This window comes from Lissotriton vulgaris, chromosome 9 (assembly GCF_964263255.1).
Source record: "Lissotriton vulgaris chromosome 9, aLisVul1.2, whole genome shotgun sequence".
Taxonomy (NCBI): Eukaryota; Metazoa; Chordata; class Amphibia; order Caudata; family Salamandridae; genus Lissotriton; species Lissotriton vulgaris.
The window spans coordinates 569,383,782-569,411,690 of NC_141697.1; the positions used below are offsets into that span (position 1 = coordinate 569,383,782).

The 27,909-nt window shown below is 43.6% G+C and overlaps 1 protein-coding gene across 3 annotated transcripts in view; it reads left to right on the forward strand.

Annotated features, from left to right (window-relative positions):
• Positions 1-27,909, forward strand: part of STX5 (syntaxin 5) — a 107,541-nt gene that overhangs the window by 65,689 nt on the left and 13,943 nt on the right. For all 3 annotated transcript variants that reach the window (XM_086938119.1, XM_086938118.1, XM_086938120.1), the window contains exons 9-10: positions 4,764-4,864; positions 5,629-5,750. In XM_086938119.1, the coding sequence (XP_086794245.1) occupies positions 4,764-4,864; positions 5,629-5,750 (223 nt within the window). The remainder of the gene's footprint in view (positions 1-4,763; positions 4,865-5,628; positions 5,751-27,909) is intronic.

The window sequence follows — 27,909 nt, forward strand, 5'->3', positions numbered from 1 at the left end:
GATGGCTACTTGTTTTTGATTCTTATCACTCAAATGCTGTGGTTTTGCCTTCCAAACTACAATGTAAAAAGAGTGTCCATGGATTGGAGTAGTATTGCTACAGGCCATAGGTTTGTCTGTCTAGCTTCTGACAACCAGCTGCTACTGGGAGAGAGTTGTTTGTCTGTCTAGGATAAACTGCTCCTGGTGTTACGACTTCTGCACCTTGATCTTCAAGTACCATTCACTGTTTCTATTACTTTACATGTACTGTATTTTCCACAACTTATTTCCTAACCCATTACTTTTATCACTTGCCATAACCCTCTGGTGCAGGGAAGGTGGTGTCAACTCGCCTCCGAACCAATGTTTTAGATTTGAGGGATTTGTTAATGTACATTAATGTATTCTCAAGTGAAACACAAGTTTGTTCTGTTGGGGTCAGTGCTGGCTAAGCGACTCCTTGCCATCCACTGGACATGTACCAGTCCCCCTGAGCTGGACCAATGACTGGCGGACGTATGGGAGTGGGTAATTGCGGAGGGCAGAAGGTTATGACTAGTGCTTATGGATGAGAATGCAGAGAGAGACATGGAGATATGGGTGGGGGGGGTTTATGTTATTGTTGGGAGGCTGAGGGACCGCGGGTTACTGATGATCCTGTGCATACCCCGGACGAGAATTCGTAGGTGGGCGCGGTGGACACATGGAGATGTTCCCTGGGGGCTTTTTCGATGGTCTCCCTGCATGTATGTGGCTATAGGAGGATTGCATGGCAACCACCGTGGGATGGGTGATGATGGTCTTTGGGGATTTTTTGCCCACCAGTCCCCCATCTCTAATGCTGGTGATTTTCCTCTCAACCCCCTTGTGTTTACATCGCTCAGCTCCCTCCCTTCACCTTCTGAGGACAGACTGTGGTCCTATAATGGTTATATGCTGTTGTTTTTTGGGGGTTTTGGTGGGGGAGGGGTGTTAAGTGTTGCTAGATTCCATTTGGTTTTGTATTAGTTGATCAGGAAAACTGTAGGCATGGTCTCGCTCTTGTTCGTCTCCTGAGGCTGTGTGTCGGACATGCTGGGGCCCTGTACAAGCTCCTCAACCCTCCACTGTGGATAATTGTTCACACAGTTTAATTTTGATCAGGGAATGTATTGGACTGAGATGTCTATTATTTGTGATATCTACCGAAGTAGGTACTGCACTATCCTTATGTATGTTATTCCACTGCTAATAAAAGCTAGTTTAAAAAATGATCGTAATCTCAAGTGCAACACCATAATGAAAAGTGCAACACCATAATGAATGATTCTTCCAAACTAGAAGAGCTACAACTAGAAATATGCTACTGTGTGCTCTTTCATTAACACTTTCACTACCAAAATGTTTGTGCACCTCTGTGCCTCAGCTTTTTTCAAACAACCCTGCGTTTGATTTGTTTCAAACACATGAACCTTTTTGGTCCCCTTGTGCGCCCATACAAACAGTTTTACCCACCCCCCAACACTTGCACGACTATTTATCCATATTTACTTCGCATCAATATTTTATTGCAGCCTGGAGATATAATAACAAATTGAGAAACACATTTAACATTATTAGCATTAATATTTTGAAGCATTTTCTAAAATAGACCAACGTAAATCCCTGATTGCTAATCAAGGAAATATTGCCTTGTGTGCTTGGAATCTGGTGATATGTATTCCACAAAATCCTTTTTCAAGGTGCATAAACTCCACCCATCACCACCAGGATAAATATGTGTTTATCAACAAGACTTAGAAAAAATACTATTTTACATGTAAAAGGTGTACTATAAAATCTCAAGTGCAAAGTTAAAACAATTCAAGCAGTAGATAAAAAGGCACAAATCCTTTTTCCTATTATCTCTCAATGGAGGGCAAATAATACATAATTTATAAGAATAATTTATCCAAATTCATAATTATCAACTTGTAGAGCAACCCTCCACATTGAAAGTATGCACTATCCCTCCTTTATGAATCAAAGGAGGAAAGAGTTCACTGATGGAATATTGGGTCTGAACATGGAAGCAGGTCGAACAGATTAAATATATCTCAATCTGATAGAAAGACAATCAAGGGCATGTGCCCAAAGGTTACATAAATAAGTAGCAACAACGTTTTCTAAATTCATAGCCTAAAAAGGACTAGTAAAATCCCCAAATCAGCTAGAAGTAAAAATCCATGCTAAAACCAAATCTTATTTCAATTATTGCCATGTGGCATATTGCCCTGCCTTTCAAGGTAATAACACAATCACCCTATATTGCACAATCCATATATTCCAAATCAACATGACCATACAAGTGTTCTTCTTCATGCAGTTAAAAATCAGAGCAGAAACCATTTTAACCCACATGGACCTCCATCTCCTCATCCTTATTCAATCCTGCTGGTGTTTTAGTATGCAGCTCCAGTATATACGGGATTCCATACTTCTCTGTTGGGTCACCGTGTTTCCTCCCCACATGCAGTCTTGCATGTGTTTGAGGGAGTCCCTTAGGGTGGCACAAATCATGCTGCAGCTCTCAGGGACCCCCTTTAGCACCTCAGGGTCTAGGTACCAGGGGTACCATTTACTAAGGACGTGCAGGGTGTGCTAAAGGTATTGCCAATTGGAGAAACACTTGATCATTTTTAGGGGAAGAACACTGTTACTGTGTACCTGATAAGCAGGAACCCAGTACATTTCAGTCAAAGTTGCATGAAAAACCAGACACAAGTGTGTGTATGTATGTGTCTGTGAAATAGGGGGAGTTGGAGTAGTGCAACATTGACAGAGCTCCCTACAGCGAAGAAAAGCTAGATGGGTGCTCAACATTCTGTAGAATGATTATTCTCTCGAACTCAAAAGGTCACCAAAATATTCAACTACGAAAACCTTCTATGCCTATTTGGAAATACAGTGAATATGATGCCCATGTCACCAAAGTGCAAATGAATTTACTCCTGCTGCTTTCAGGTGGCAAAGATAGTACCGCCCCTATTGGATCTCCGCACTACGTACGAAAGGGCTAAGGAGGAAATGTTACTTTCAATTTTGCGTCCTAGATATCTTTCCCTGAGGTTTTAAACATATAAAATACCCGCAAGTTGGCTAGACTATTCTAGCATTTATGTTTTTTAAGAAGCAAATATCCTCATTCGTATTTTAAAATGGAGGTAAAGGCTGCAATTTTCTAAAATTCAGACCCAGCTTCTTCTTCCCACAGGAGGGTTACTTTACAAAAAGTGAAGGCTTTTCAGGAAAAAATCCCTTCTACGGGGCAAAAAACTGAAGGGAAAAACTTCTAGAACAGTTAAGGTGTTGAATGAAGTCCTGAAATTCACCTAAAAAAATGAGGCAAAAAAAACCACTGAAGTGTCCTGAGATCCACTAAGCAAGAACCAGAAAAACAAACCGGGGATGTGAGGCAAACTGCCAGTCTTGCGAATGCAGAAAGATTGAGTCTGCTGGCTCCTTCAGGTAGCAGTGCATGTTTTTCAACCTTGTGCACTTTCTGGCTTGATTATTCCTTCATATTCCTCTCTGTCGTGTATGTGTTTCTAAGGTCAAATATAATACTTCACCACAAGTTTTGCTGAATGCTGATATGCTGCATTTTGTATAATATAATTTCCCAGAGCAAATAAAAAAAAAAAACTGAATAGGCTGGACTGCATTCTACGGAAGTTGAATATTCATTTTGGAAAATGGCTTCCTTTTACCTACAATTCAAGTTGTAAGTAATGCTTTTCGTTTATTAAATGAAAAGTATTCCTGGGTCCACGCATGAAGGTGGGCTAGGCAGATGAACAGCATTGATGTTTGGCATTACCTCATGCTTTATCTGGACGAAAGAGCTGCAGTCCAGTGCCCGGCTCCCTTACAGGGTAAAGGTACAGGAAAACCCTCCTCTCAACACCCGTATTCCCCTCTTGCATCCCTTAATACATTCTGCAGTGGAAACCACTTCCCTAGTATTCCACCAGAGTCATTCAGTATTTGTGGAAATTGTGGCATATGTCTGTCATGGAGATTTGACACATGACTTTGTGGATTATTGTGCAAACATTACAGCCTTGGTACTTCATCGTGGGGCAAAGATAGCTCTGCCAAGAGTCTTGGTTAACTTTTTTTTCTCAGGTTTCAGGCTTGTCAGTGCAGATTACCCAGCAATTTAATTTAGCTCTTGTTATGTAAACTGTATACAGGATGAACTCCTATGGAACAGATGAAAAATCTATATGGTGACTTTGTTCCTAAAGCTCCTAGGATGTTTCCTACTCTCAGTACTTCTTGCATTACATTCTGACGTCGTCCAAAACTAGCATGCTGATTGGCTACTTTTCAGAAACTGTAACTGGCAAGCATTTGTGGGGAAAGAACATCGTATAACGTGGTACAGGTTGTGCAAATGTCTGATTTGAGCAATTTTTATGAAGCAGTTAATAGTCCTGCTTGTAGATAGCAAATTATACGTAAGTTGGAGTAGAAGAGACCATCAGTACCAGGAGCAACAGCCGCCATAAATGCAACTTTATTCTTCTTTGCCCAGAACCAAACTGTCAGTGCCAGTTCTTCCAAAGTTCCAAGTTTGCCGGTTGACAAAAATATGTTAAGCAGTTGTGAAGCTTAAAAAGACTGACTTGTAAGTCAACAACGCTCTCTGTCATCTGAGAATCTTTAACATACTGATCTATGGCGTACTGTTTCCTGCACTTTTATGCCTTCTTGTCCCTAATACACCAACTTCTAAACTCTCTAATTCTCTCACACAGGTGGCTCTGTTCTGCTCCAAGATGACGCTCGACGATCGGGTGAAGTCATGATCGACATGGATTCTAGAATGAGCCAACAGTTACAGCTGATAGACGAACAGGTAAGTTGATGTGGGTCATATACAATAGGTTCACCCAGTAAAGGTATTTTTGAGTACGATCTCTGGCAAACAAGTGAAAAGAATATAGACAAAATGAAGGGGGGATTTTCAAAGCTTATTCCTACTCCACTATAAATGTCTCTGTAAACTTTTCGCTTTCAGATTCTTTAACATAACGATTATCGAAAGCGTCCATCAAGCTGCTCAGTTTTCAGCATTTGCCGTCCCTCCACAGAGTGCCCCTAACATTATGGAGGATTGGCAGAAAAAATACCCTACACTCACTTTAGGCCCAACCATCTCTGTGCACATAACACAATACACTAGTTCCTGTCTGCTGGCTATACACATTACAAAAAGTGCATAATTTTCAACCGCCTTCAAACAGGGTTTTTAAAAAAAAAAAGCTCATCAAAAAGGTCTGTAACTAATTAGTCATTTGAAATGTGTAGATGGAGTCTTTTCGTTAAAAAGGAATGCTGGTATATGAGGCAATTTCAATTGCTTTAATAAGTTTTAGACTTCATGACCTTCTTGAATGATGTAGAGTTTCCGAGCAGCGCTGACACATCATAACAGAAAAGTGAAAGGCAACTGGACTGTTATTTCCTGCCTGCCTTTGTAGAGCTGGATATTTTTTCATGGGAGTTTCATATGATGTCTGGGTACTAGTGTTTGGGAAGGTCAGTATCATGTGGAACTGTTTTGCAATTTTTTTAAAAAGAAGACTTTGTTTAATGATTGTTCTGTTCCTCTCCAACTAGGACTCGTATATCCAAAGCAGAGCAGATACTATGCAGAATATAGAGTCTACCATCGTAGAGCTGGGTTCCATCTTTCAGCAGCTGGCACACATGGTGAAGGAGCAGGAAGAAACCATTCAGCGGTAAGATTACTTCAATCAAAAATTCTCCATGTCTCTTGCTTTTATCAGTTGTCATGGTGCAGGTAACACAACTAAGATGGAGAGTAGTTTTACATTGGAGAGGATGGATGTGACTCCGTTCTCACCGGCTCTTGAGGATGACTGGGAAGAGAGGTGGTTGGGTCCATGTTCAAGCCTGGTGGGGGTATTTTCTTAAAGCCCCCTTCCTCTCTTGTGCAAGCCCTCTTTTATGAATCTCTGTGATGCCTTTTCTTGGGCTTTAGATCAGTGAATGCTTCCTGGATGGTATCCAGCATGGTTATAGTCCTTTATCACCTGTGTGTCCAGGGTCCCATTACTAATGCACTCCATTTGGTCAACTAAATTATTTTTTGGCACCCAGTTTTATCAGCCTTCCTGCATTCGTTCTTCCATCTAGACTCCCAAGAAAATCTGTGCAGCAACATCAAAGACACCAGGTCAGGAGTGGACTATCTGTGCTTGTCACTCTCTCTCCGGACTTAATATACCTGGGAAGCCTACAGTGTTGCCTTGCTCCTGTGGCGTGATGAAATAAGGAAGGTCCACTTTCCTGCTGAATAGCTAAGCTCCATTTGCCAGAAGGGAACTGATCAAAGGGAATGTTGCCCAAATTCTTGGATGAGGGAAATACCTGCCTGAGGACAACTTAAGGAGTGGGGCTGCTCACAAGGCATGAGGTAGCCTAACTCTGTTAATTCATTATCGTTATTTGGATCTGCTCAGTCACTTCAAATATGGTGAATGGTGAGCACTGCCCCAGACCCATCCCATAGACACATTAGACTAAAAACATCCCTTTATAGGATGTAGCATGTAAAGTCTGTAAAATAGCAGCAGTGAATAAATATGTTTGTAATACCTTGGTATTTTTTATCATTTCAACAGTCCAGTGCAGTGTCCTCAAGCAACCCCCCTGTAGACACATTGGACTGCAAATTTTATTTTGCGTAGTGGAAGGTCAGACACAGGGCACAACTTGCAATAAATACTTGAGATCAGATAACTTCCTTAAACTAGATCTAACATGAGATGAGTTGTCAATATATGTCTAATGACATATGTATAAGGCATGGATTATGTCTAATACTACCTCCGTCACGGATTATGTCTAATACTACCTCCGTCACTTATTAACCCCTAGAAGCTTCATGAAAGACATACAGATATGAAAGCCGGCATCAGCAGTATTTTTACCTGTTGGGACAAAAGCTGTTTTCTTGATTAAGACATGTTAGAGCTCTGCTTTGCTGTTGAGGAGGCACCCAAAAATTATCTTCTCTTAGTTAACCCTGTGTATGGACTGAAATTAGTGGCAGCTCAATTCTCAGTCTGGGGGTACAGGATTTTTTACCTGTATCTTTTTGGTGAATTACTTATCTACTCACTGAGGTAAAGGGTATGGAAGGGTCCTTGGCTTTGGTGATACCTGGAACATGCATGGTAGACAACTCTGTGCTTGGTGGTGGGTTTGGGCTGATTTTGTGTGTAAGTTTGGTGTGGGTGTGTGTGTGTGTGTTCATATTTGTAATGCAAATGGTGAAGTATAATAATGCACAATGGAAATGGAGGAAAGTAAAGATCTTTATTGAAACCTACTCTGTAGGGCAAAACTTTGACTGCAGTATCTTGTCACCAACTGCGTTCCACCTTTATAAACGGCTCAATTTTTGAGAATATTTGCCCATGGAATATACAAATGCACTTAAGATAATAAGATAAGATTCCAAAACACAGAACAGAGCAATTCTTTACATGCTCTGTGTATAGGCTGCACAATATGATATTGGGCCACAATACTTCTGCACTCAAACTAAATGACTTCTAATCCATGTTAACACATGATCTTTCTTAAAGCAGAAAGATTGAGCAGACCAGGCTTACTTCAGATGGGTGTGCGTGGTTAGAACCATGTCACAAAAATGACAGATAACACTTTCAGTTTCCAAACATGATAAATGAACAAGTTACTTATCTTTGGCGATGCCTTATCTGGTAGAGACTACATCTAGCCGCAGATACCTTACCTTTGAATTTCCCCCAGGTGTCCGACTGAAGCCAGAAGATTTTTCGTGATCAGTACCCCGTGTGACGGTAGGTAGTGTTGATCGACTCCCTGCACTTCGGCGATGTCGTCCATGCCGGAAGGGACGTTGCGGTACCTATTTAGGCACAAACTAGGCATCGTGACGTCAGTTACTTTTCACAAGTTTCTACCCCAGAAGCACGGACCTATGAAGAACACTTACCACAAGTGCGTAAAACTAGGGTCCTGAAAAGGCTCAGCCTTGTCCCGTAAACCGCAGATTATATAAATTACACAGATGGGCAGGCAGGACGGAAATGTGAAAAATCCGCCTATGACAAGCCTGCTAAACTTACATTCCGGTGTCCAATGACTTATACTATCCTCTATTACCCCTGTTCATTGTACAAACTATCAACTTTGTAAAAGTTATGCCATTATTAAGAGACCTGCGAGTGACCATGACCCTCAAAAGGCAAACTGCAACCATATGATCGCAGTCAATGGAAAGAAGCTCAAATGGAACAGCACTCTGACTGCAATCACGTTGCTCATATTTTAAAAATGAGCATCCCAATTCCTGTAATGGTGTTGACTTAATGAACACCTGGCAGTAAACATTAGATTCCCTACTGTCTGTTCTGATGACAGTTATCAACTGTACGGCGAAATATGCAGCATTCGTCTGTTATCCAACAACTAAGCAAGGCAAAAAGGGACTATCGTAGGACACTGCAACACTCTTGAAGTAAAACAGGGCAGCCAAGAAAACACCTGTGCCAAATTGTTACCCGCCATCTCGTCTAGAAATGAAATAGCCTTTTGGACATTGGCAGGTAAAGGCTCAGGGTCGTATCAGCAGCCGGGCGACCTGTTTACATCACATGACAAGTGGGAAACACTTATAAAGTCCCTATATAAATCAGCTATCATCGACTCATTCAAATCTTCACAAGACTTTACAACATATCCTAACATCACTAAGGAGGAAATACTAAAATTAATAAGCTTTCGCTCTTCTAAAGTGGCCAGCCCAAATGGCATATCAATAGATCTGGTCAAATGTAGATGTCTCCTTTTGGAGTACACTTCTGGAACAGCTGTTTTTTCATGTAATCAAGCCCGGCAACCTCCATCCTCTTAGAAATACAAGAGGAGCCCTAAGCAAAATCCAACCAGCTACAGATTATTAGCACTCTTAGACCTGAAGGAAAGCTATTTGACAAGCACCTTTTAAATAAACTCAAGAAGTGGGCCAAGTGGCAGCTGGTAATACCTTTCGCACAAACTGGATTCTGCACTGGTTGTTCTACAGTGGACATTACAGCACTGACTCTACTTGCAAAAAATCATTAACCAAGAAATAGTTATATGCCTGTTTTGTGGATTACTCCATGGCATTCGACAAAGTAAATCAGTAAAGGTTATGGGCTAAGGCAGCTCATGCATGAAGTTGAAAATCGATCCAGGTTTGGTGCATTTTCTGTTGAACTGCATGCTGACACATGGCTGCAGTTAAAGTTATCCACCGACTCCATCTAGGGTGGGAGAGAGAGGAACTAGCGACTGTCCTCTACAGAACTACAGCGGCCATCTTGCCTCCTCCCCCATATCCTCTCTCTCCCACCCTAGATGGAAACGGGTTGGTGAATACGGTGGATACAGAGATACAGGGATGTGGATGCTGGTTGGTGTGCTATCCCGCTTTACAGCAGGCTTTCGCTGGACAACTTCTGCTAATAGAGGGGCAGCTTTTCTTGGTTACTGGAGAAAAGTAATTTCTGCTTCTAAAGTAGCTCGCAAGATGTCGCAGAGAAGTAGAACGGACAAGGACAAGGATAAATCATCAGCGCCGATCAAACCCCAAGCAGTAAAGGAGGGCGCGATTCCAAAGATGCCAGTCAACACAGTCAAACAGTCGGAGCAGATTAACCGTCCCGCTAAAATAACCTCATTAAAAAAAACGGAGAAACAGGAGAAGAAGGTTGAAGCAAAGCCTGAGACCCGACTCACAGCGAGCAAAGCGGCGAGGGAGGCAGTCCCAGAGACGGAAGCAAAACGCCAGCGAGCACAAGCACAAGCGCTCACAACAAAGGAACAAATGCGTCAATCTACACTACCGGAATCGTTTACAGTAAAGTCACTCCCGCTCATTCAGGTACAAGCGCCTGATCCCCCGGCAGCCCAGTGCAGCGAGTGGCGATTCATTACCAGGGCAGAATGAGACGGGATCTCCGAGCTTGACAAACGGGCTCGATGCAGATGCCGGAAGCACAGCACAGCAGACCGCGAGGACGCAAAGCGTCGAGCAACCGGTTGCTGGGCAACCACGGAAGGCTGCAGGAAACAGCACGCTGCAAGCAGAGGAGAGCGCAGAGGGTGAAAAGACGAGCGAGGAGGACGCTAGCACAAAAGGTAATGCGCTGGAACAGCTTGAAAAGCGCAATAATAGCCAAATGTTAGACGCATTGAGAAATGTTGAACTTGGTTTAAGCACTAAAACTTTACTGCATATTGATCCAAGCTGGGGAAGTACACAGAGCCTAAGGGACCAGCAAGACCTTGTATATGGTCAGGATAATGGTAGAGGAGGAAGAGATGACAGAGGCGCCAGGGGAGGCTCGCCTGAGTTCTTTTCAGTCAATGAGGGCTCTGATACCACAGATATTAGCGGACCAGAAAACGAGGAAGAGGGAACCAGCTCGGATCAGTCATTAGATTCCGATACAAGTAAAGACTCTAGGGACCAAACGACTAGGAAGAAAAAGAGAGCTGGAATAAGAAAAGATGGAGGAGGGTCTAGAAGCAGCATGAATAAGAAATTGTCATGGGACTATTCTGCAACATCAGAGACCTATCAGGAAAAAGATCAGAATGAGGGTGAAAATGGGGAAACAGGGAAACCACAAAATGTGACGCTGGAAATGTTATTCGGAACTCTGAAGCAGATGCACTCTGAGGCCAGAGCAGAGAGTAGGAGAGCAAAAAGACACAAAGAAGTTACAAGCCTCTCTTAGAAGAGTAAGCAGAAAACAGGAAGAGGTCGAAGTAAGAGTAACCCAAGTGGAAGAGAGAACTAGCAGAGTGGAAGACGAGGTGACAGATTGGAAAACTTTTAAGGCAGACCAAGAAAAGGTGGTGGAGGACCTGCAATGGAAGTTGGAAGACTTTGAAAATCGCCAGAGACGAAACAACGTTAGACTTTTGGGACTGGAGGAAGGGCGGGAAGGGCAGGACCCGAGAGGGTATGTGATAAAAATACTGACAGAAGCTTTTCCAGACTCAAAATGGCAGTGGGAACTCGAAGTACAGAGGGCTCATAGATATCCTATGTTCACAAAGAAAAATTGTGGGGGGCAAGAGAAGGCATTGCCAAGAGCCATGTTGGTCTTTCTAGGGAACTACTTAGCAAGGCAAGAAATAATTGATAAGGCTAGACCTGATGCTAGAAAGACTGTTGACGGAAATACCTTCTTTGCCAGGCCAGATTTCTGCCATGTCACAGTGGAAAGAAGGTGGAAGTTGAGGCAAATGATAACTCCCTTCCAAAAGCAAGGTGCAGAAGCTTATCTGTTATTCCCGGCGAGGCTGAAAGTAATAAGGAAGGGATACACAAGGATGTTCACATCGGAAATAAAAGCAGGGCAGGAAGAAAAGAGAACAGACTTAGAACCCCGTCAAAATCCCCAACAGCTAGTCCACCAAAAACTCCGTAAGAAACCAATAGCAATTAAAGGTGCTTAGAGTAGTTGTGAGGTATGGTAACGGGGTGGGAGAGAGTAGCGACTCTGCAGACTACAGGGGTCACACATAGGTCGGATAGACCTATTTGCCTGTGGTAAGGGGGGGTGGGAACCAGAGGGGAGGGAGACAGTGGGAGGGAGGGGGGGTTGGGGGGGGGGAAGTTAGACACTTAGGTGATGGGCACAAGCAAAAGTATGGGCACAATCACAAGTTAAAGCACAATACATGTAACAAAGAAAAGAAAGAATTGATGAATAAAGTGTTCACTAGTTTTTTATTAAAATTTGAAGGTGAGGAAACAAAGAAGCAATCGAGTATAGGAAATGGGAGAGGGAAAAAACCTGATTTATAATGACTTGTAGGATAGTTTCAATAAATATATATGGGCTAAATGATTTAAACAAAAGGCTTAAAACTACTGCCTACATCAAAACACTAAATCCGGATTTAGTATGTCTCCAAGAGACACACATTGAGGATACTAAGGCTTATCTATTAGAACAGTTAGGTTTTAACGTACTAGCGAAAACCAATCAGAACACTAAAACAAGGGGGGTGGCCATCTTAGGTAAGAGATACGATACGCAGGTAAAAAGAAAGAAGGAAGATCAATGGGGTAGATGGGTTATAACTGAATTAGTATTTAGAGGGGAGACTCTCACGGTTGCCTCGGTTTACGGATCTACAGGCGATGACCCCGAGATCTTTCAATATCTAGATACGGAATTAGCACAGTGGCCAGAACCCATAATAGTATGCGGGGATCTGAATATACATGATGCAGACAGTAGCTTTTTAGATCCTGGTAGGATTTACTCAGGTAGGAAAAAAAGGACCCACAGAGCCCTAGCAGATTTGGTAAGGAACAACTCGCTAGATGACCCCTGGTTAAAATGCCATTCTAATATAGATGGGAGTACTTATTTTTCAGCCCCCCACCAAATATTGGTTAGGTTGGACTACTTTTTAATTTCAAGAAGCCTGATGGATAGAGTAAAGGTAGACAGGGAACCAAGGATTATTTCGGATCATAGTCCATTAGTTTTAACGGTAATAATTGGACAAAGGAGAAATAAAGTATTAAGTCAGTGGACATTTGATAGAACACTACTACAAGACCAGGGCTATAAGGATAGAATGAACTACTGGATAAAGGAATATTGGGAGATAAACAAGGGCACATCACCAGGGATAGTGTGGGACGCTTTTAAAGCTGGGGTAAGGGGGGAAACCCTAAGTTTTGTCATTAAGACACAGAGAGAATCAAAAGTAAAAGCTGAAGAAAATATTAAATTACTGACGGAAGCAGAAGAAGCACTTATCTCAGCCATATCTTCTCATTCTCCCATAGACCAGATTTTACTGAAAATAGTTGCTCTTAAAGCGGAAGCCCTGGAGGGGATGGCGAAAAAGACAGTGGCGAAATATATGGCAAATAAAGAAAAGGCTTATGAACTTAATGAACGAGTAGGACACATACTAGCTGTACGAGCTAGGCAAAGAGAGGGAATGGCTGATATCAAGGAAATTAAGAATTATCAGGGGGGTATAGTGAAGGAAGTCGAGCAAGTTAGAGAGGTCTTTAAACAGTTTTATGAGGAACTCTATGCACAGGACGGTCAGGAGGATGAGGAAGATATAAGATCTTATCTAAGCGAGATAGAGCCTTCGGTGTTAGGCGAGCAAGACAAAAATAGCCTGGAAGAGACCATACAGCTGAATGAATTGGTTGAAGCTTTGGGGGATCTACCAGCTGGGAAAGCAGCTGGCCCAGATCAGTTGCCAGTAGAATTCTATAGAACCTTTAAACCAGCACTGTTAGAAGAAATGTTTAACGTGATGTTACTAGCACAAAAGGGTGAGGCTGTACCAGAATTGTGGGGAGGTGCAGATATTATTGTAATTCCTAAAAAGGGTAAACCTACAGATCTTCCGGGCTCGTACCGCCCCATCACGCTAATGAATGCAGATGTTAAGGTGTTCTCTAAAATCTTGGCAAAAAGGCTATCAAGGGTAATCGAAACGCTGGTAGTTCCCACACAGCACGGTTTTATTCCAGGAAAGGGAACGACTCAACACACTAGGCAAGTAATTACGGTATTCGATGCAGCAAACACACTAAAAGACCCTACAGCTGCCCTGTTCTTAGATGCTGAAAAAGCATTTGACAGGGTTTCCTGGAGATATTTATGGGAAGTACTGAGGTGGAATGGTATAGGGGCAGGATTTGTAAAGGCCTTACAGACTCTCTATATTAATCCAACCGCCAAAATAAGGGTTAATAGAGGGCAATCAACTGCAGTTCAAATTTATAGAGGGACAAGACAGGGGTGTCCATCTTCCCCCTTGCTGTTTGCTCTATATCTAGATCCTTACATTCGGAAATTGGAAAATAATCACCAAATTCCACCATTAGTTCTTAATGGATGTAGATTTAAAACGTTAGCGTATGCTGACGATGTGGCTATCTTGACTGCACAACCTATAGCAGCTATTAGAACAATTGAAGCTGAAGCGGGGCGATTTGGACAGTTTTCAGGGTATAGTCTGAACAGCACTAAAACCCAAATTGTTAAAAACCAGTGGGTAATTTGTAATGACGACAGAGTGGTAGATGCAGCAACTTATCTAGGGGTGAGAATTACAGCAGAGATTGACAACATCGTGAAAAGCAATCTCGACCCCTTGATGACCAGTGTAAAAAGAGATTTGGAAAGAATGAACAATCTACATCTATCACTGGTGGGATGCACAAACATTATTAAGATGATGATTTTTCCTAAATTCTTATATCTTTTTAGGGCCGTACCATTGTTATTTGAATCCAGTTGGTTTAGTAATATAGAAGCTATATGCAATAGATTTATTTTGGCCCACGGCAAGACCCGGAGAGCCTACAGATATATGACACTACCTAGGGTAAAAGGGGGATGGGGTGCACCTGATTTTCACTTATACTACATGGTTACTGTATTGCAATATATACAAGGGCTAATCGGGGGGAGTGTTGATGATGTAAGAATACAAGATATGTCTACAAAGATCTATACTGTCGTATTAGGGCCAAATGCATATAATTGTTTTCTAAAATGTACAGAATACAGCTATTTTAAGAGAACGAGGTTTAAAACTGTTAAGGCTGCAGTTACAATATGGAACGCTTTTTTAAAGAAAGTTAAAATGGGCAGGTATAATAGATCTGTCTTGCTGTTGAATAATAGATCGCTCCCGGGGGAAATTTTTGCTGATCAAACCATGTTAGATTGGGTAGCGAGTGGTATTACCCAATTAGGGGATCTATTTGATCAGGAAGGCTTTAAGCAGTTCGCAGACTTGAGAGAGGCATATGGTATAGGAAATAGGGGCTTCTTCAAGTATTTACAGATCAGGAGCTACTTAAAGAATAAATCTGGAGGGCCAGCAGGCTTTAATAAGGTGGAAATAATGGAGAAAATTAGGATGTCAAGGGACTGCACAATTAGGTCTCTCTATGCAGCTTTGCTGAAAGAAAAGCAGGACGATATAGAGAAATATAGTACAAAGTGGGCAGACAAAATAGGGGTTGATTGTAATCGATTTTGTGAATCCTTAAACTTAGGCTGCACAATCTTAAGTGCTGCCCCTCTCCAGTCTCAACACTACAAAACCTTATATTTTCTTTACTATACGTCTGAGAAAATAGCAAAATGGGGTGGGAACACGGGTATAAATTGTCCCCGATGCAATGAGTTGGAAGCCGACAGCATTCACATCTTTGCAACATGCCCACAGCTACACTCATTGATCACGGAGATAGAGGGATTCTTAGAAAGATCTTTGGGAATTACAATTTGTCTCACACCATGCTGGATTATGCTAGGTGTAGCTGAACAGGGACAAGAACAATTTGCTGAATTTTTGTTTGTAATAATGGCAGTGTATAGATTGACAATAGCCCGGGCTTGGTTAGATAAAACCCCCCTAAATTCCAAGACTGGTTGGCAACCACGTTGTATGCCTTTAAGATAGAGGAAAATGTTTATGCTCGGAAAGGAAGGAGAGGAAGATGTATTGGGAGGAGAATATGGGAGCCTATAAGCAAATGGAAAGAGAAGCAAAGTAAAGCTGATTAGGGGGTGGTTGAAGGAAAGTTTGAGGGGGATTATATCTAATGGCTCCCTAATAATGACATGTTTAATTATGGTTTGGAGTCCGATTGGTTTATGATTTAGATGTATTAAAGTTTAAGTAGATATAAAGTGTTAAGGAAAAACATGTGGAAATAATTAATTTACTGTAAATTGTGTAAAGGTAATTGTGTAACTTTAAATGTGCCTTTGTAATTTAAGGAAAAATAAAAACTTAAAAAATAAAAATAAAAAAAAATAGTTATCCACCGACAATATCTTGACTCCTAAATTCCACACTGAGTGGCCTCAAACAAGGCTGTATTCTAGTCCCATTATTTTCCTTGTATAACGCCTGTTTAACTTGAGTCGCTTGAGTCAGATCGGGGCTCTCCCCCCAGTTGGGGGGTACAAAATAGCATATTTGGCCCACACCAATGACTTGGTGCTACTGTCTGTCACAAATACCAAAAGGGCTACATCATCAATTACACCACTTGAACAAATTCAACTTAAAGAACAGACTAATCGCTAATCAGTCAAAAACTAAGATAGTTACTTTTGAAAAGAAATATAAGATAGCGGGGTGGACTCTAGTAAATGCTAAGATCTATATTGTCAAACAATATGAATTTCTCGGGTGACAGTTGACAGTAAAATATCATGCTCTAACCACCTAGCCATCGAATGCTCAAGTCATCCCTGATCACTAAATATATCATAAGATTTGCAAATGTGTTCTGCGGGAAAGCAATCAAACCATCATTATAAACCTAAACCTTATTCCCTATCTGCTATATACATCTCCTGTGCTAAATTACAAGACTATTGCCAGTTTTGAAAAAAGTTATGCAACATGTATGTAATCTTCATCTCAGCACAGCTACCGCTCATTGTCTCATCAGGCTAGAATTAAATATAAAATCTTTAACATCACTTCATTACAGAAGCACCGTGAATTACTTTTGTGACTGTGCAAGAGTGGATCCAACATCATACAAATTCTTAATCCATCAGGAAGCAAGAAGGAACTACAGACAATAACTTTGAGGTGCATGCCTTGCCTTCAAATCTAGAAATCTTCAAACTACCCGACATAAAGGCACTGACACAGTTTAATTGACTGTCCCAGATAAATCTATTCCGTGGAACTTTCTCTCTTAGACAGAGAGACTCTGACTTGGCTCAGGCCAAACAACATAAGGGCATGGACTTAGCCTTTGATAAAAATTTCTCTGCAGAGGCAAGAGTATCTCGGGTCAAATTTGCCTGGGTATGATGAAACGAAATTTTTCAGGAATTAGAGGGGAAATGGAACTCCGTATTCAAAGACAATACCGTCTGTCGACTTTGTGGCCACACAACTGAATACCTTTTGCACATTCTATGTATTTGCCCCAAACTCTTGTATTTAATGAAAAAGTAATTGTGATTTGTGACCTATTTTTAACTCCTTCGACGCTCATGACGAGCTCAGCTCGTCATGGTGTACACCTCCATACACTCATGACGAGCTGAGCTCGTCATGAACAATGGAAATCAACATAACAGCACAGGAGGAAAATAACACTAGCATCGATGGTGTTAATAAGGCCTAATTGCAGTGAACTGTGGAGGCAGTTAGATGCTGTTTTCGTGTTGGGGAAGAAATTTTTAGACAAGGCTTACACAGCATTAACGTTATTATTTCAGCACTTATTCTATACCCTAATTTGATTATATCTGTATTTAGACTCACACATGTTGTTTTTACACATAGATTTTAAATGACATGTTTTTGCAAATGTTTGTGTATTTACACTAAATCGCAGGTTCAAGAAAAAATATCTCCCTTAGATTCCTTAAGGGCCAAGTAAGATGTACTGTAGAGGCTGCTCAAGACCGTAATAGTGCCACGGACAACATTCCAATGAAAAAGCTAAAGAGATTATTGGGCTAGACTTATAAAGCTTTAATTTTGTAATTCATGTTAATTATTTTATACTCTGTTTTGATTACATATAAATGTAAACCTATTGCGTTGATACATTGATCACATAACATATGTCTCTGCCACATTGTTGATTTGTGACCCCTGGTAACCCTAATCCCTAGGGACGGACATGAGGAGTGTAGTCCCATGGGTGCCCTCTCTCCTTGGGACAGAAACAAAGATGAGCACCACCACTCTGTCAGTGGCACTGTGCTGTGTCTTCCCCTTATAATTTCCCACCAACCTAGACCACTAGACCAGCCGGGGCTGGGAGTCAACCGGGCAGCGCTGGAGTGAGCTCTCTGCGTTGCAGCAACCTTAAAAACACACTGGGTGCCCCAGGGCAACAGTAACCGTTGAGAAAAAAAAAAGTAATAATAAAATCTTGCAGAGCAAGGCCACAATAAAAAAAAACACTGCGGGCAGAAGATCACTCCATATTTTAGGCCGATAGCTCTGCGAAGGAACACCCTATAAGCCCCGGCTAGGGGCCAGCAATATGCATTAATTTTTGTGGAAAGGCCAAGAGTACCACCAACATGTTTAGAAAGTGTATGGGGGTTGCCAGAGGTGCAACAGCCTCTGAAAAGTTGCCCTAAGTAGCCAGGAGGTGGAGTGGGGGGTTATATTGATGTCCCCCATGAGATGTTTTGGCTCCATTCAGGCACTCCTGGAGCTTTTACTTTTTTACTTGCACTCTGGAGTGTAGGGAATCCTGTTAGTTTTTTCTAAAGCTCCAGTAACAGCTTCTTAAAGGTAATCTAAAGACTCTGTACATGCCATATTGGAACTGATAATGCCTTACGACAATCTCCATATTAACCTTCTTTAAGCCTTTAGAACGTATGATACGTATATGGAATACCTCTTGGTGCAGAGTGGCTTTTATGAAGCTGTACCTCCCAAAGGGGCGGGGAGGGCTTTCGGTGCCAAACCTGGAGCACTATCACCTTGCATCCCAGTTGCAGTGGGTGGCCCGGTGGGCAGAATGTAGGCACCTATTGGACAATGGAGGGGGTTCCCATGACAATACACACCGTTCTAGCGGTTTTTCATTCCTGCCACTGGCATAATAAACCTCTTATAGGTGCTACCTCAGGGCATTATTTCTTACTACACATGTGAAGCCTTACGCATAAGCACTGCCTCTGATGGGGCTGCCCAGGGGTACAGGTTATACCACCCCTACTGACTTGGTGGAATGGCATGCAGCAGGAATACACTCACTTGGGGTTTTATAGAATGATGATGGACTGATCCCTTTCCACACTCTGACGAGGGAGGAGCGTATACATCCGGGACACTTTCTTCTACACACTTCCTGGATCAGGGTACTACGCGGCCAATGGGGTGATATTTCGCAGGAACCTCAAAAAAACCTGATAATTCAATACATTCACGTAATGGGGAGCAGTAGTCACATGATTTGTTGGTTTGCGAATGCCCTTAGGCAGCATACCGCAATAGACCTAGCCCCACTGCAGTAGAAATTGGAACAGGATATGAATCGTTCATTCACAGAGATAAATGGAATATTGTATTAGAGAGTCCTACACCAGTCCCGCGGAATGCAAAGTTCCAATTGATACAATATTGTATAGTCCATCGCACATATCTCAAGACGGAGAAAATCAATCGTTATTTCCATAGACTAGACTCTCATTGTTCTCGGTGCACTCTCTTGAATGCGGACTTTGTACATATGCTCTGGTCCTGCCATAAGCTTCAACAATTTTGGGATACAGTGATTGAGCACCTGGTGCGGTACACTGATAGGCAACTACCTTGCTCCTGGGAGTCATGTTTATTGCGACTGTTTTCCTGGGGGAATAGGTTTATTGATCTCGGCTATTCGGTGGCTAAAAGACTCGCCATGTGGCGTTGGAAGGCAGGAGAGCCTCCTGCCTTTTTGGCATGGGCTCTCTCAGTGCTGAACTGGGCGGCAACCGATGGTACGCCCCTCAGGAGAGACAATACTCTGGGTCTGCAGAAGTTTCAGCTGCCGGAAAGCTGGGGCACAATTCTCACAACACTGCTGCTCAAAGTACAACTACACCCTGACAGCTTATCCACGCAGCAGGATGGACCAGGCTTGGGTCAGGGTTAGGGTTGGACAAGGGATGAGCGCAGGATGGGACTGCTAATGGCATACTAGTGGCATTTCAGTGGAAAGGGATAAGATCTTGACCAGGGATAAATATTGTATATGCCACTGTACATATGTGCACTGCATGTATATGGGGGATGCCTTAGTTTAATGATGTAACCTGTGGAAGTTTAAGTTGGTTAACTATATATATTGATTCACAGATTACACTTGAGAGAATGCAATGACAGTGTGATAAAGGATGCAAAAAACGGAGGATATTGTAGAGTTAATGCAACAGGGGAGGACGAAGGCGATTGTTTAGTATCACCTTCTACGTTACAGTCTGTTTTTGGATGAGCTAATCTGTGGACTGTGCTGCTTTACTTGACTAAAGTTGATTGCAGATTTGATATGCGTGTAATGTACATGGCAAAAAAGTATAATGCTATATCCCATTATGGATAATATAAATTAACAATAAAAAGATCAAACAAAATTGACTATGACCATATTAACAATAACTTGGTATACAGCTTGTCATGATAATAAAATTATTTTATTGGCAAATACAACATTTTCAGTAAACATTCTTTGTTTTAATGAACGTCACTGGCATATTTTGAAACGCTTTATTGACAAACCCGAGATTAACAGTGATTCATGACTGGCCTTAAAGAAGGTCAGTTGTAAGATGGCAATCAATCACAATTTGTAGAGCGCACGACTTACCCATGAGGGTCTCAAGGCGCTTGGGGAAAAAAGGAGGGGGTGCTGCTACTGGTCGAACAGCCAGGTCTTGAGTAGCCTGCTGAAGGTCAGCAGATCTTGGGTCTGTCGTAGGCTGAGTGGAAGGGTGTTCCAGGTCTTGGTGGCGAGGTGGGAGAAGGATCTGCCGCAGGTGGTCGTTCTTTGGATGCGTGGGACTGCGGCGAGTGAGAGGTTGGTGGAGTGAAGCAGGCGGTTAGGGACGTAGAAGAGGAGTCGTCTGTTGAGGTAGGCTGGGCCGGTCTTGTGGAGTTTCTTGTGTGCGTGGATGAGGAGTTTGAAGAAGATTCTCCTGTCGACGGGGAGCCAGTGCAGGTTTCTCAGGTGGGGGGGGGGTGATGTGGCTGTGGCGTGGTACATCGAGGTTGAGGCGTGCAGAGGTGTTTTGGATGCGTTGCAGTCGTTTGAGCTTTGCCGGGGCTACCGTGTAGAGCGCATTTCCATAGTCTAGTCTGCTGCTGATGAGGGCCTGGGTGGCTGTTCTTGTATCTGTCGGGGTCCACCTGTAGATCCTGCGGAGCATGTGGAGGGTGTTGAAGCAGGAGGAGAAGACTGCGTTGACTTGCTTGGTCAAGGAGAGCGTTGAGTCGAGGGCGATTCCCAGGTTGTGTGCGTGGTCGGTGGGTGTTGGGGTTGCTCCCTGTGTCGTTGGCCACCAGGAGTCATCCCAGGCTGAAGGGTTGGAGCCGAGGATGAGGACCTCAGTCTTGTCCCTGTTCAGCTTTAGCCTGCTGCTCTTCATCCAGTCAGCGACGGCCTTTGTTCCTTCGTGGAGGTTGGGTTTGGCGGTTAGGGGGTCCTTGGTGAGGGAGAGGATCAGTTGAGTGTCGTTGGCGTAGGAGATTATGTTGAGGTTGGTCGGTGCGTGCGAGAGGGGCCATGTAGATGTTAAACAGTGCCGGGCTGAGAGAAGATCCCTGGGGAACGCCGCAGATCTCTGAGGCTTCGGATCGGAATAGGGGGAGGCAGACTCTCTGGGTTCTGCCGGAGAGGAAGGAGGTGGTCCATTCCAGGGTCTTGTCTGGGATCCCTGCGTCATGGTGGCGTGCGCATAGAGTGCGGTGGCAGACAGTGTCGAAGGCGGCGGAGAGGTCCAGTAGGATGAGGGCTGCGGTCTCACCGTTTCCAGCAGGGTCCTGATGTCGTCTGTGGCGGCGATGAGGGCAGTCTCGGTGCTGTGATTGCTGCGGAACCCTGACTCCGATGGGTCCAGGATGCTGTTTTCTTTGAGGTATCGGGTTAGCGGTCTGTTGACTATCTTCTCGATGACCTTGACTGGGAACGGAAGCAGGGAGGTGGGCCGGAAGTTCTTGAGGTCTCTCGGGTCCGCCTTGGGTTTTTTGAGTAGGGCGTTTATCTCGGCGTGTTGCCAGCTTGCTGGGAAGGTCACAGTCTCGAAGGAGAGATTGAGGACGGTGCGCAAGTGGGGTGCGATGGAGCTACTGGCTTTGTTGAAAATGTGGTGCGGGAAAGGGTCTGATGGGGAGCCGGCGTGGATTGTGCTCATGGTCTTGATGGTGTCATCGATGTTCACGTTGGTCCACGCTGGCAAGGGGTCGTGGTCGATGGTGTGCTGTGGTCTGGTGTGTCGGTGTCTGTTGGGGCTGTGTGGATGTTAAAGATGTCGTGGATGTCGGCCATCTTGCGGTGAAAGATGGTGGCGAGGGAATCGCACAGGGCTTGCGACGGTGTGGGGGGGCGGGTTGTACACGAAGGTGCCTCTAAGGGTGGTGTTGGGGTCCATGTGGATCTGGAAGTGCATGTGTTTGGCGGTGCAGATAGTGTCATTGGTGCTGGTCGAGACCCTGATGGGAGTTCTTGTGACGATGGCAATTCCTCCTTCTACTCCGTTGGTGCGGTCTCTGCTGGTGATCTTTTAGCCGTCTGGGATGGCTATGGCGTTGTCTAGTGTGGAGGAGTCGTTCATCTAGGTCTCTGTCAGGAAGGCGACGTCCGGTGATGGTGTCGAGCAGGTCCCAGAGCTCGATGGCGTGTTTTCGTGCGGAGCAGGTGTTCAGTAGGATGCATCGGAGGTGGTTGAAGTCCTTCTTGGCGGGTGCTTTGGCGGCTCTGAGGCTGGTGTAGCTGCAGTTCCGGCAGGTGAAGGGACCATGAGTGCGTTTCAGGGCGGCCTTGAAGCAGGTGTGGGTCCATCCGGGGTTGAGAGCGTGGAGTGTGCTGGCATCGTAGCGGCGCCTGTCGTCTTGTTGGGTGCGGGGGGGCGAGGACCAGGGGTTCTGGCACTGGACTCGGTCCAGGGGCGGACGGGCGCAGACGGGCTTGCCGTAGTCGCGCCAGCGTCGCGCGGCCGCCAAATATGGGGAGGTGGGAGCGAGCAGCAGCTGGGAGGCTGGAGGCAGGGGCAGCGAATGGTCATTGAGGGGGGCAGGGCCACAGGGGACGCAGCAGCGGGAACCAGGGGCAACCGGGCACAGAATGAAGGGCACAGAAGGCAAAATGGGCGCAGGATCAGGGGCATACGAGGGGAACAGAGGCAAAAAAGGTCACAGAATCGGAGGCACACAAGGGGTACAGAGGGCGAAATGGTCACAGAAACGGGGGCACAGAAGGCAAAAACGTCCCAGAATCAGGGGCATACGGGGGGTACAGAAGGCAAAAAAGGGCAACAAGCAGAGAAAGACTGGCACAGAAGACAGGGGGTGGCGAGGGGGACAGCCGGCAAGGGCACAGAGACAGCAAGCAGAGGGGCAAACTTACCAGTAGCAGTAGCGGGCAGGACAACACAGGCGGAGCTGTGTGCTGGGGGAGCGACTTACCTGGCAAGGTAAAGTGACGCTCCTTACACCGTACAAAGTGATTTTAATGGTGTTCCCGTAGTTCTGTCATCTTTCTGCTTTATAATACTGTAGTGACATCCTGACAGTCATTATGCCTGCTTTTTGATAACTACACCCCCTTATTTTGTGTTTAGTTTATGTGGGGATTACTGTTGTCTTGGTGTACAGGGCTCACTAGGGGTGAGCACTATTAGGAGGCGGTCACCTTAGGTGTTTCCATCTGTCTAACACGTACATTTTTGTAAATTAATTTGTAATATTCAGCGGCATGTGAGTAATAAAATACGCTGACCGGACAACTAGGCGCCTATCCTCCCTGAATATTAAACCAAGCTAAGATTATCTTGTCAGTAATCCAGTTATTCAGTTAGTAGATCTTAAAAACTCTGTCTTACAGCTTCTTTTTGGTACAACAAACTAAGTCCATAAAAATTGGGTGCAGATATTTATAACCGATTTCATATGGTTTATAACCTGAACATAGTATATACTTTCTTTTCTCAGGTCGAAATTACTTTACCAATAAAGTCTTGCTGCCCCCTGAATTTGCAGTATTCAATTGTGCAAAAAGCAGAAATTCCAAAAATGTAATTTCTCACTAGCTGCCAGACTAGAGTTGCCTTCTGTAATTTATGAAGATCTATCACATAATCTGACGTTTAATTTCACTGCTAATGTCAGACCTCTTAAAATGACTCCTCTTTGATTACGTAGGTCTTGCCTGAGCCAGCGCATGCGCTGCTCTAGCGAGACTTTTCGTAAGTGGGCTTCAAAAAACTGACCACGCGCTTTTTGTGTGGCCTAAAGCGCACGGTTACGCATGCAGTTAGGCGCACAGGCGTCCTCTGGCTTTCCTCTCGCACAGGCGCCATCTGGCTTTCCTCTCTTGTTCTCTTTATTTATCTTGGTTTCAATCGCGGCACTCATGCTTTAACTGTAAAGATCTTAAGCCAAAGCGTGGTGCCACGATTGCTCAAAAAGTAGACATTTCTTTACTTTTTAACCATTTGCGGCACCCGCTTTAGCTTAAGATCTTTACAATTAAAGCGCGTGTGCAGTGATAAAAACAAACGTAAATTAAGAGAAAAAAACGTGTGTCTGCCATGTACTTATATGCTTACGTCTGGTGCACTTGTTTCCTCTTTATTGTTAAACCAACCAGTCTGTTGTTCGGAAGACCGCTCGTGCTCCACGCAGACTTCTTCACACCTTCCACTATAGCAGGTTAGGGTGCTAATTAAACATTCAGTGTGCTTCCCCACATAAACGTTTCTTCACGACCTGCTAAACATTTGCCGCTTCGCAGCTTGCTTCCCTAAGCGCGTTGAGCAACTGACTTGGAGGCTGTGTTCCACTTAATATTGTACCCCTTGAGGAAGCCACGTCAGCGCTGCTTGGGGTTGATATCGCAAGCCCCGGGGTGCATATCAATAAATACGGTCATGTAATGACACACACTTGACCGCCCACAGTTGAAGTTGGGAACAAACATGTATCGGCTGCATTAACGCTCCAACGTAACGCCCACTCATCAATAGCAGAAAGCAAGCATTGGCAGCGACAGCGCTTCTATTAAAATTCATTACCAAAATGTCTATACCTCGTCTGCTCTATTGATGCAGGGTCCCCTAAGCGAGTACCGTGACCGCCAACAAGAACATGCCCTGTGCTCTTTGACGTTGTAAACCTCCTCGATCAGCGCGTCCTGTGAATCGGGCTAGCAGCAGTAGATTTTTTTTACATCTCATCAATCGTCGCCACTGAAAAGTCCTCCCTCAAGAAGACAAAGTACCAAGATGTTGATTGAGGGAAGAGCTTTATCGGATAAGATGTAGGAAACCTGCCCAGGGACCGGCAGCCACCAATTGACCCTGTTCACATGAACAGGAGCCAACATTCCAACCTTTCTTTATTACATCACAGCCCCCACTACATTTCAAAAAGTACATAGATGCAAAAGTGCTGGCTACGTCCTAGCACTCTTATTTTTTTGTGTTTTTTTTTTTGTTGTTTTTTTTTAACGTTCTCTGTACCCTGTCCCTGTTTCTTCTTCGCTCCTTTTGGCCTCCCGGTTTCTTCTCCACTGTTACCATTCATCGCACTTATTTTAGTATCCCATAATACCCCCCACCCCATTTCATCCACCAGATAACAAGCGCACCAAGAACTTTAGCACTGCTGGTGGACTAATTGAAATCGGAAAGGACATTTAAGGGAGTGAGGTATAGAAAGAAGGTTCTGTTTTCAACACCACCTCCTTGCCACGAACAGCACTTCCATCAATCAAGCCAAGACAGATTTCCTAGGACACCCAACCCCCCCCCCCCCCAAACACACACACACACTCACTCACTCTTTGGCTCTATAAAGGTCACTGACTGGCTTCTAAATGGAGAAGTTTACTACAACTTTTGAAAGGACGGTATGATTTTTATTTTATTTTATTCATTTTAAAAGTTTTATATAGAGCTGGCTAGACCCGGAGGTATCAGAGCGCTTCACATGAGTATCAGACCACAAATTGCAAGTTACATTGTTACAAAAGTTTACAGTTATTAGAGCCTGGCAACATAGTGACAAGTACGGCCGAGACAAACAAATGGACATATACGTAAGGGAAAAAGCAGGCAAGGGGAGATATTCAGGAGAGGAGGGGAGGGTGATAAAACACTGCTTGATATTTTGTTTTCCTATGATTCAAGTGGGTGATTCTCCCAAACAAAGGCACAAGATATGGTGTATTACATCACATTAAGTTTCAAATGCTTCCGGGCAGATGATATAATAATAATAATATAACTCACTTGAAGCCATGCAGCGCTGTGGTCCCGAAGTCCAAAATAAGTATTGCATACGTGAATATTTGTCCAAAATGTTAATATTCAATGTGTGATACTCGCAGCAGTATGTGGTTGCCAGATTACCAGCAACCTAAATTTAATTCACCATTCATCACTGAAAAGTAGTGTTGCTCTGACCTTGGTGTACTTCTTCATGAAGTTATGATACAACTAAAAGACTGCGCTAACCCCAGCCCAGGATGCAGTTGAATAAATGCAGAGCTCAACAAGCATTTGCTATACAATCGGTCTCGCCTTTAGGACCTTGTATGTATTTAGCTATGCAGCACGTTAGCCTGGGTGCTGAAACATCCACTGTTCTTTAATAGGGAGGGAAAGTAAGGTCCGAACTGCATGACACACCGGGTATGGGAACACATGCAGAGAAATATTGCCTTTCAGCAGGAAATGGTACAGTCCAAAGCTCTGTTTTTAATATAAAATCAGGGCCTTCGGTGGTCATAGCACTGAAAATACAAGATTTGAAAAAATATTGTTGTCTTCGGGTGTGTGTGGAAGACCATTTCTATGGACTGGAATCTAGAGAATGCTAAAGTGATTCTGGTATTTTACTGACCTCTACCAGTCGTTTTCTATCAAGATAGCTATAAAAAAAAAAGTCCCTAAGTGGAAGCAGACCAGTCTTAGGGCTGATCTCCAGAGCTCACAAAGTACATACAAGTATATACTAAAGTATATATAAGAGGACTTGAGTGCTCAACCTAAAAATGCTTTTCCTGCCTTGCGACTCCTTGGGTTGCAAGCCTTTATGCCGGTCGCAAAAAAGGATTTTTGGGACGTACAAAGCCCTATTTGCGATTAAGTAAACTATTATTGAATCACAAATTGGGTTTGCAATTCGGTATTTGGAAGGGGCGTGTTTAGGGTGTCCCTCTCCAAAACCAAATCATAGTGGTATGTGTGAATATTTTGCGACTCAAATGTGGTCGCCAAACACTTGCAATTTACCGCCAATTCTAGATTGGTTTTAAACCATTCATAAATGGGGAAAGGGATCCTTATGGGTCCCCCTTCCCCTTGTTGAATGTTTATAAAAGCATTTTTTAAGAGCAGGCTTTGGCCCCAAATACCACTGATTACTCTTAAAAAAAAAAAATGAAAGAAAACGATATATATTATATTTATTTTATTTTTTTAAACTCCTCCCGTTTTTCTTAAAAGAAAACTGGCTGCATGAAAAAAAGAATGCTTTATTTAAAAGCAGTCAGGCATTGTGGTCGGCTGACCCCCGCAGGCCACCTTCCTGTGATTTTAGCGATTCCCAGTGAGTCTCAAAACAAGACCCATCTCATTTATATTCATGAGGTATGTCATCAATTTGTGACCCACTGGAGTTTCATACACTTGAAATAGATATTTCCTAATTGCGATTCACAGGAAATCGCAATTAGGAACTCGCTATTTTAGAGTTTCTACATATGGTCGCTAGCGCCTGGTGTCAGCTACAGGGAGACATATATTGCTACTTACTTGACCTATTTAGTCCCTGTCGTCCTCTGGCACAGCCCTCTGAAGTGCACCTGGCTAAGCTCAGACGCAATCCAGCTTTCTAGAAAATACTTTTAATTCTAAATTTGGTTTATCTATCAGAAATAGATATAGTTCTGGAAAAGAGATGTACTCTCGCTTCACTTTTAAAAGGTTTTCAAAGAGGTCTTACTAGATTTGAGAAAGAGTTAAGGACGGGTGGCGGTCCACCAGGAAGGTTGTGTGGATTTTTAGCCCCAGGCTAAATGTTATTGTTTTCTCTGGAACACTACACTACACAAGAAAAAGTAAC